Here is a 10,185-nt window from a genome sequence, read left to right on the forward strand (position 1 = left end):
CCTTTCTTTCCTTCTTTCTTCCCTGGTTACATGAATCCACCTACTTTCACCTGTAGCACATACTTTAAAGCATGTTTCTGTGTACATACCCTTTTTCTCTTTATTGGGATTGTTGCATGAGGGCCGGTCGTAGATAATTTATTCAGACTTGTGTTAGTGATTATAGCCTGTTTCTGATCTGTTCAGTCTGCTGAGGTTTTCCAAGCAGTAGCTTGGAATTGATTACAAGCCTTAAAGCATCACTGCAGCTATGCTGATTGCCTAGGCGTTTAGCTCTTGGCTTCGTTGTGTGCTATGCTAAAAGGTCTGGTTTACACGTCCGTATCTCTTCCTTCCCATTGCTTCTGGTACTTGATCTCTGTGTTCCTTTTTTGTTAACGTATATGACTTCTAGGAATGATATGTTCCCCGAAGCAGTGTTGTTTGAATTGTGTAGTTAGAGAGAACAGAGTCAGGGTAAAGGTGGTTCATTCTTTTCCTTGTATCTCTGTGTTCATTAGACAATTTGGACTTCATATGCTTTGGTCATCATTTAACACTCATTCTTACCTAGAAAAGTAATCTGAAGCTGCATTTTTCCCTTGCTCCTCTCTGCTTTCCTTGAAAAATGCTGAATTTACCAAGATACTGATTTGTAGTCTTTTCTGGCTAGAGGGAGAGTTGCAGTATTCTCAAGCGTATCTGTCTCCTCACTGTAAAGGAGGCTTACCTTTTTGAACAGTGAAAGGGAAAGGCAATGTGTTCATGGGGGGAAATACCTGATGCTGGATAGGTTAATAAAGGATAGAAAATGGAAAAAGAAACTCTGTTTGGGATCAGATGCAGTATAGGCCTCCTAAACACATGGCACAGAGTCTTATTTAAAAGTCTCTTGGCCTTTGTGGATTCCAGCATGTACATGGAAGGCTGCTGGATTCGGGATGGCAAAGAAATTGAAAAAGATTAAATGCTGTTTGGAAATCAAGAGTATCTAGTTAACATTCGCGAGTGCTGAAAATTTTTGGAAGTGTGTTAAGCCTTTTGCTTTGGGAGGAGCTGGTCTCTTGATCAGCTTAACCATCCTGGCTGGCTGCCTTGGATCGGGAGAAGACTAGCAGGATGCTGGGGGGGGCAGTGGAAGAGCGCAGATTTTTGTGCTTGGCTGTGCCAGTCAGTGGTTTCTTTCACCCTCCTTTGAAGCAGCTGATGCTGGCTGCAGCAAGAGATGAGATGGATGGGCTTTGAGTCTGATCTGGCCAGCGATCTTGTACATTCTTCTCCTGAAATCAGTCATCCCCTTCTCGTTGCCAGCACGTGGAAGAAGGCGGCCCAGCGAACGAAGCAGGTCTGCGTGAAGGGGATCTGATAACCCATGTCAACGGGGAGCCGGTCCATGGACTGGTGCACACAGAAGTGGTGGAGCTGATTCTGAAGGTAGAGACTCAGCACTGTTAGAGTTTGGAAAATAGGCAATATACAAAATATGAGACAGCTTGTTTAAAACACCGAGGGTATCTAATTGGCGTTGTCTGAAATACAAGTAGGTACACAGCAGCTGGCCTTTGTTTTGTGAAAACTCATGGCTGTAGCTTGATCCCTAAATCTCCAAAATTGTCTGTATGTAATTTAAGCTGAACTTAGATATTTTGCGTAAGCAATAAGGACCCATCAAGTACATTTCTATCAGCAGTAGAAACAAAGGTTAATAAGATTTAAGTATACCTTTCCTCAAACATCACTTTAAGAAACAAATACCTTAAATTTTTTTCGAATTACTTTTATTTTTTGCCTTTAGGCTGTGCTAATGTTATTAGCTCTTAATACTGCTTTCTCAAGGATTATTCCTAGTGGTATTTAAAAGCAGCTTTGTAACGGCTGGTCTTAAAATTATCCAGTTAAATGACTTGTGTTGTGATGCCTCCTCTGAGCTGAATCCATTTATGGAAATAGAACCCAAACTTTTGGACTGTTTCAGGAGACAGAAGTGTTGGGATTGCAAATAGAGGAGCAATCAGGATTATTTTATTTTTTTTTTAAGATGAGTGAGACAAGCCATGCTCTGTGTTGCAGATTCATCATGATAGATGCCTGGTATGCTCACACCTACCATCAGTCAGAACACTGGGAATAGGATTGATGACAGAATATCACTTTGTTCAAGTTCCCAACTATTACAAGTATTAAACTGAGGCTGTTGGGATCTCAATGGGAGAGGTCAGATGCTGTGTTCTCCCTGTTCTGGGAAGCTTTACTTACCAGCTGGGGTCTGAGCTAATCATTTGTGAAAGCCGGACTAAAGAGGGCTCTCTCTTCAGCAATTGCTTAATAAATGATAGGTGGAAATGCAAAGTGGGAAAATGGCGTTTGACAAAGGATTGCAAAATGGCAGGCAGCAATAAACTAGCAGCCTACCTGCTTAGCCTGCAGACCTACCTCAAATAGCCATGTTTTAAGCAATGTTTCTGTGTCTTGTTTCTGACAGAGTGGAAATAAAGTGTCCATCTCCACCACGCCATTTGAGAACACGTCCATCAAAGTTGGTCCAGCTCGAAAGGCCAGCTACAAATCCAAGATGGCTCGTAGGAACAAGAAGAGCAAAACTAAGGATGGTCAGGAAAGGTTTGTTTTGATGTTTCTCTCTGAAAATTAAATGGTAACCAAGATAACGTAAGAGAAATCTTGTGAAAGCAATTTGCAGATAGTGTATATCAGTGGGTACGTCCTTTAGTTCTTCTTTTCTTTTTATTTTCTTTTTGTCTTTAACTGTGCCATAAAATTGGCTGAAATATGCCAATAAAGGTAAATAAATCATTTGGGCTTATAAATAACTTTTGAATGCTCTTCCACAGTAAGAAGAAGAGTTCTTTGTTGAGGAAGATCACTAAACAAGCATCACTACTTCACACCAGCCGGAGTTTATCTTCGCTAAACCGCTCTCTGTCTTCTGGAGAAAGTGTGCCTGGTTCTCCAACTCACAACCTGTCTCCTCGGTCACCAACACAGAGTTACAGATCCACTCCCGAGTCTGTACACTCAGGTAAAAAAAGAAACAAAACAAAAAAAAAGACAAATCCACACAAACAGAAAAAAACTTGGAGAAGATTTTTGTTTATTGATTAATTTTTGAAGTAAAATACACAGCAGCAGGTAGTAGATCTGTTTGTGAAGTAAAATGACAGCTGTGATGTTGATTACCTTAAGGATGGATGTATTCTCATTCATTGATTCATTTAAAAATGAAAATCCATACATCCTTTTAAGAATGCATTTGCTGTACTACAGCATCCTTTCATTTTGATGCAAATGTGTATTGTAAGTTGCAATGTTTTTGTAGCGGTTTGACACATTTTCTATATTAGTTCAGAGAAAAGGAATCAAAACAGGGTGGCAAAGTCATATTTGAAAATTGAATCAGCTGATGGAATAAAGGTATTTGCATCCTGAGAATAGCAATGAAACACATGGCTTATCTACTTGGAGTTTTTTTTTCAGAAAAAATGTTCTGATAGCAGTATGTTTTTTACTATATTGTGGTGTTTTGTGACAATGATGTGAATTTTCAGTCAGAAGCCATGCAGTATTACCTCGTAATATTACTGCAGTGCTTTGTGGTAACGTGGCATTTTGTCTTGACTTTGCATGTCTTATTTTCAGTAACTTCTTTTAATGGTCAAATGCGTATTAATCTTCTTAGTCTTTTTTTTTTCCCTCTTTTAAGTTGGTGGCAATTCTTCCCAGAGCAGCTCTCCCAGTTCCAGTGTTCCCAATTCTCCAGCCAGCTCTGGACACATCCGACCCAGCTCTCTGCATGGACTAGCTCCAAAGCTTCAAAGGCAGTACAGATCTCCAAGGCGTAAATCTGCGGGAAACATCCCTCTGTCACCACTAGCTCACACTCCGTCACCAACCCCACAGTCCACATCACCGCAGCGCTCCCCATCTCCTTTACCAGGACACTCAGTTGGCAGCTCCAGTATTATTCAGTCTTTTCCAGTAAAACTACACTCCTCTCCACCACTGGTGAGACAAATTTCTCGCCCCAAAAGTGCTGAGCCCCCTAGGTCTCCTTTGCTAAAGAGAGTGCAGTCGGCCGAGAAACTGGCTGCCTCACTGTCCTCTTCTGAGAAGAAGCTGGCTTCCTCACGTAAGCATAGCTTGGATATCTCTCACTCTGAATTTAAGAAAGAGATGCTACAGAGGGATCCTAGTCTCCAGAGCTTGCAAGAATCTGTGAACGAAACAACGGGTGGCAAACTTGGGCTAGCGGAAAAAGGGATGTTGCAGAAGCCGGGTTCACGGAAGCTGGGTGCTATTCGACAGGACAGGGTGGAGAGGAGGGAGTCTCTGCAAAAGCAAGAGGCCATCAGAGAAGTAGATTCTTCCGAAGATGAAACAGATGACGGTTCAGAAGATAGTCAGGATGGGAGAAGACTGGACAAGCCCCCTGACAGTGGAGACCAAGGCTCAGATTCTTTTAATGAGGATAATAAGTTTTCATCTAAATTGGAAAGCAAGGATAGTATTGAAGATGATGCCTTTCTACCTGAAGATCCAAAAGGTACAGAAGATTTGCAGAAGGGAAATAATCAACAAGCCAAACCTGTTTCAGAGCCACTGCAAATCGGTGTGCACCCTTCCCCATCAGAGGTCCTCCTAAGAACTTCTCTAGAAAAATTAACTAATTCAGAAAAGCCATTCCTAAGATCAGAATCAACTGCAAAGGAACATAAATTGCCAGAAAACAAAACTTTTGAGTGCTTTGGTCCAAAAGACAAGTCTTCTGAAGCAATCAAAGACATAGGGAGAACTACAAATACTCAAAAAACAATAGATCGCACAGAACATATAGAGTCCCCGTCTATCAAACTCCTGGAACTTGAAGAAGGTGACTCTTCAGGGGCCTCATGTGGTAAGCTTGACCTGAAAGACCCTCTGCTAACTGAAAGCAGTCAGAAAAAACAGGATTCCAAACCTCTGCTGGCACTTTCTTCATGGTGCACAGCAAGCGTGAGCACTCCTCTCTCGGTAAGCCCTGTGAATCGCAGTGAGAAGGATCACAAGGAGACGCTTCAGCCTGCAGAACAGCACAGCACCTCGTTTCTGTCTCCTGGAGGCGAGAGCGAAATGTCCCAAAAAAGTCCTAGTACTGAAAAGCAACCCAGCTCATCCCAGGCAGAGAAAGCTTCAACTGCCAGCAAAATGAGCCCAGCAGGTCCTGTATCCTCCACGCTCCTCGTCCCCAGTGCTATCGAAAGAGCTCTCTCCGTGTCTCAGTTAGTGCCGCTAGCTCAGAGCGTGTTAGGCCCTTTGAAGCTCAGTATGTCTGGTTCTGGAGAAGTGGAAAAGAGAAAGGATTTCCCCCATTTGGGTGCCTCCTGTAAAGAAGAGAAAGATTTGAAACAAAAAAGGCAGGAAACTTCACAAGCAGGAGCGTATCAAGAGAAAGCCAAACTATCTAGCACAGACACTCTGACCACGAGGAGCAGATCCTGCGCAGAGCCGTTAAACTCAGCAAAGCCCTGGGAGGCATCGTGCCCTGTGGTGGCAAAAAAGGAGGCAACTTTTTGTAGTGCTAAAGCATCTGAAGTGTTGGGAGGTAGCTGCAAAATCACTCCATCGAAAGAGCTGTCTCACTCTCTTGGACAAGCAGCTCCGAGAGCCTCTCCTCTGCCAGATGGCAGCACGAGGCCCTGTAAAGAAGGGACTCTCGTGCAAGCAAAAAGCAAAGAAGTTGGAAATCAGTTAAAAATACAAGACTTTCCCCTGTCACATGATGGTGCTGTAAAGAAAACATAGCAGCATCCCTGGTACACGTGGACTGGAGCATTCTACATTCGAAATAGAGACTGCATGTTTGAATTTTGTAATATACACTAATATAAAATAGAACTTGTGTACATCTATTTTTGGGAGGGTTTTTTTCATACTGTTTTTTGTGTTTTTTCATCCTTGCTATTCTATTTTTCTACACAGTAATGCTTGCCGTTTGAGGTCTCTTTAGAACAGGGTATCTTTAAAGCAGGGCTTAAGAAACAGTTTGTTGATTTTTTCCCTTCCAGACCTTTTATTTTGCCTGCGTTTAGGGCCTCTTGTGCTCTTCCCTCTCATCCTGCATTTGTCTGAGATCCCAAAAATTCTAAGTACAAAAAAGGCAGCTTACTTTAAAATCTCTGCTTTTCAACCTTCTCTTTGAAATGCCGTTGAAATTCACAAATTTCAAGTTTTTTCTTTGAATTTACAATCTGATGTCCTTTGACAAGAAGAAGAAACTATTCTCTTGTCCGTAAGTTATTCTGGAACGAGAAACCTTCTTCAGTGAAAGTAAGACCTCTTCACCGTGTGCATTCACAGTCCTGCACACATCCTTAGAGGATACAGAGGCAACGGACTTGGCTGGAGGGGTCAGACAGAGAGACTTTTAAACCTTACTTCTCTTTAAATCAAGTAAAAGTATTTTTCAATGGAATTATCAGAAAGAGAAATCTCCAATCTGTAAGCTGGGGTTTTTTTAATTGTTTTTACTTATCCTTTGTGGGACACATGGCAACTTTTCCCTCTTTTTTAAAATTTTAGTGATGTTTTATCTTCCTTTCTCTGGCTTCAATTCATAACTTGCCCTGCCTCCGAATAAATGACCCCAGGAAAGGAGTGCCTTGTAGGTTGATTTTAAAGTACAGGAATTTGTAATCACGTGTTCTCCAGTATATCTCGGGCGAAGTTATCTCAATGATAAATGATCTTTGGAGACTTTTCCTTCTCTTGGTGAGTCTAAATAGGTAGGGATTTTAAGGTGTTCCTTAACATTTCTGAATTGGGGCTTGGGAAACTTGCTGAGTTTTCTGAATCTGCCTGTTTTAAAACCAAAAAAAACCTATGAAGAGCTCTGACTCCTCAAGTTCTGTGGACAAGCTGCAAGCAGACTTCAAAACACATGTGATATTTTAAGATTTCAGCTTTGATAGCTAGATCATTTCCACTGCTGAGGTCACTTTCCATTAAAAATTACTCTTTGCTCTTAGGTTTAGACATTGCTTTGCTTTAAGTGTGACCAACTCTGGATAACAGTGCTCTTTGCTGAGGATTAGATCAATAATAATACACCAATAACTGTGTCGAGTGGTGATACCTATAGCACTGTAAGCCATTTCTTCATCCAGTTAAAGGTTCCTCTCAATGAACACTCCCATCATTTGTCCCAGATTGTGCTCAGCTTTTATTCTAGTCTTGTCTGAGTATATCTCCCTGCGGATCACCCGCAAGGTCTAGTATCCTGCTCACTGGCTTACTCCGTTAGAAGCAGAATGACCGTGCAACAGTATTTCAAGCTAAAACCTGCCTCTGTTGGTCTGATTTCATTACACCGATGCCTTTTTCATTGTCTTGGCCTTTTCCGGACTTGAAGTTTTGATTCACTTTCCCTGAATACAAATACGTTTTTATATAGCAATATACTTTCTCCATTTCTTTCAATTTAATTTCAGCTCAATCCACAAATCACAAAAATCTCTGGAATCTTGCCCTGCTTCTTTCTGTATAACCATCATTTCCCCCCATTATATACTTGATTTTGGCTGCTTGGATTTCATGTCTGGACCAAGTTTTGGTTTGGTTTGAGCTTTTTTTTTTAACACGTTTAAATGACTGTTTACTCCGTGTGTCTGTGTGAACATGTATGGTGTTGTTAATACGCTAACCAAAGCCTCAACGCTCCCAGATGACACGTTAATAAATCTTGCTGTGACGGTATTGAGAGCGGAGCCTGCTGTGCTGTCTCTTTGCTCTTTTTCCCGGAATTCATAGGGTACTCGTATACACTTGGTTTGCAATTATAAACCGCAATATTTCCACTGCCTTGTCAGGGTCTTGGGTATCTCCAGCCTCTCAAAGCACTCTTTATTGATAAGCATCATTCTGTGCTGCATTAGAGCAATAGCAAGTAAGGAATAGACTTGGCAGGATCTGGTACTTCAGCTGGCTGGTTTTCTCCCTGATGGGCTGATCTCCTAAAAAATTGCTGAGCAACAAGGTCCGATTGGCAGTACAGTATATGATAAAATGGATGGGAATAGTGAAAAATTGATTCAGCATCCTGAGTCTGTGGTAATTGCAAAGACAAGCCTCCAGCTTATCTCCTGAGAAGAGTACTTAACCTTGGTGAGATGGAAGTCTCTGTGTAAATTAACTTGTGAGCCCAGAGTTGCATGAGGACATGGTCTGACCTGGCTGTTCCTTGGGTGGCGGGTCCTATTCCCTTCTCCTTGCAGTGAAACAGCTTCTTCTGTGAGCGTGCTTCTGAGGCATCCATGAAGGGCTCTGCGTTTAAAAATCCTAAGGGGAAAACCAGCCAGCGCTCTTAGGAGAGAGGGCTGGGTAACCTGGCTCATCCCACGCAGGTTGGGATGGGACCCTCTGCTGTATTAGCTGCTGACTCCCTCCCTTTCCAGCCGGTGGCTCCAGCACTGAATTGCAGTTATCCTTTCTTACGCATAAAAAGAGGAGTGAAAAACCTTGCTATGTCACAGCTTTTGTAGCTATCAGGGCAATTTAAAAAATGTTGGTTTTTTGGAAGCCAAAGCCACACAGTGTTACCAGGAAAGCATCACAGTGAAGCCCCATATCCCCTGCTCCTGGTCAGTCCTGCAATTTCCCTCGGTGTGCCAGGTGCCCCATCATCCCAGTTCCACCTTCTGTCAAATTTATATGGTGCACCTTAGCAAAAAGTTTGGGCAAAAAGACTTTTTCTATAAAATTTTGATAATAATCCAGGTAGATACACCAAGACTTATTCCTTGCTCTGCTAAGAATTACTTAAATACCTTCTGAAATAAGCTTGCAAAATATGTCGGGGAGGAATGAGATGTTGGAAAAGCTGTGTGTGAAGAGCGAAAGTGCGTTCGTTCCCCAGTGCAGGATCAGACCCGTGGTACCCGAGCGAAGCATTCAGCAAGCCAAGAAGTTGGCCTGAGTCAGACAGGCAGGAGGTAGAAGGTGCGTGCGTGTGGTGTGCGTTTGGTGAATCAGCCATGCATATATCCATCCAAATACGCTGCTTTCCTGTTTCATTTTCCCTGTTTCCTTCTGTTGGCTTGGATGTGTCTTGGGCTCCTCGTCCATTTTGGGATGATGGCATCAAAGCTGGTTCCAGCCTTCACAGCTCCTCTCTGCTTCTGCATCCAGCTGTCGCATTCCTGCCCCGTGCCTCATTTCAGTGTTATTTTTCCCTTTGTCTCTTACTGTTGCAAACGAAGAGAAATGGATGATATTTATTGTAAATATTAGACTTTAGCATTGTAACGGCCACTCCTGGGTCCGAATGTCAGAGGCCTTTGGCTGCTAATATACTAAAGAGCGCTTGCCGGGGAAGGGGTAGGAGTGACCAGTGGTTTTGGTTGCCACACTTGCATTGAGGTGTGATTTGGAGTATTTTAATTTTCTTTTTTCTTCTGAAGGGGGGAGGATAAAGTCTTTCTCTGGTTTTCTCTTACTGGATGTGAAGGATAATCTGTACTTCTAGTAGAAGATTTGACAGAAGTGTGTGTTTACGTTGTGTTCAATTACCATATCCGGGTGGCTGTGAGAGCACCTCCTGAGCTGGGCTCTGCCAAGCTGTGTCACTCAGCACTTAGCTAGATAAGAGAAAGTGTGGAATTTCTGTGTTTTTAGAAACTTGAACAATTGCCACATAATAGCGGTGCAATAATTTTTATTCATGTTGTACCTGCATGTTGATGTTCAAATCCTCCTCCAAAATAAATAATTTTTTTTTTTTTTTTTTTTTTTACATAAATTCAAACTCGTGTGTGTCTCTTGTTCAGTCTCCCCTTACTCTCCCCGCGGTGCTGGGGGTGGCTGTGCCTGCAACCCGCTGCCTCAACTGACTGCTTGGCGGGGCAGAAAATAGCCTGCAGAGTGTCTGGGTGTCAGAGGTATTGGAGTAAATCTGCCAGACTGTTTGGGATTTTCTGCTCCACGGGCCAGATGTGTGGATAAGCCAAAGCTTTCCACTCTGAAACTCAAGCTGAGAATTTACCGTCCTCCACCGAGAGCCCCATAAGCGTGTAGTGTCCTGTGTACCTGCTAACGCAGGGTCCTCATGGTCAGGCCTTACTAAAGGGGTAAACACGTGTAAGACTTGCAACTTAGCTGAGCAACAGAAAACAGCAAGACAAGGAGAGGATGGGGCTGACCACAACTGAACACAATAGC

At 42.7% G+C, this 10,185-nt stretch overlaps 1 protein-coding gene across 1 annotated transcript in view; it reads left to right on the top strand.

Moving 5' to 3' along the window:
* MAST2 (microtubule associated serine/threonine kinase 2) overlaps positions 1–9,713 on the top strand; it is a 198,370-nt gene extending 188,657 nt beyond the window's left edge. The window contains exons 29-32 of the mRNA XM_059821971.1: positions 1,291–1,413; positions 2,462–2,598; positions 2,829–3,016; positions 3,698–9,713. Coding sequence (XP_059677954.1) covers positions 1,291–1,413; positions 2,462–2,598; positions 2,829–3,016; positions 3,698–5,775 — 2,526 coding nt within the window. The 3' untranslated portion in view covers positions 5,776–9,713. The remainder of the gene's footprint in view (positions 1–1,290; positions 1,414–2,461; positions 2,599–2,828; positions 3,017–3,697) is intronic.
* Positions 9,714–10,185: the final 472 nt, after the last annotated feature.

Source organism: Gavia stellata, chromosome 10 (assembly GCF_030936135.1).
Source record: "Gavia stellata isolate bGavSte3 chromosome 10, bGavSte3.hap2, whole genome shotgun sequence".
Classification (NCBI taxonomy): Eukaryota; Metazoa; Chordata; class Aves; order Gaviiformes; family Gaviidae; genus Gavia; species Gavia stellata.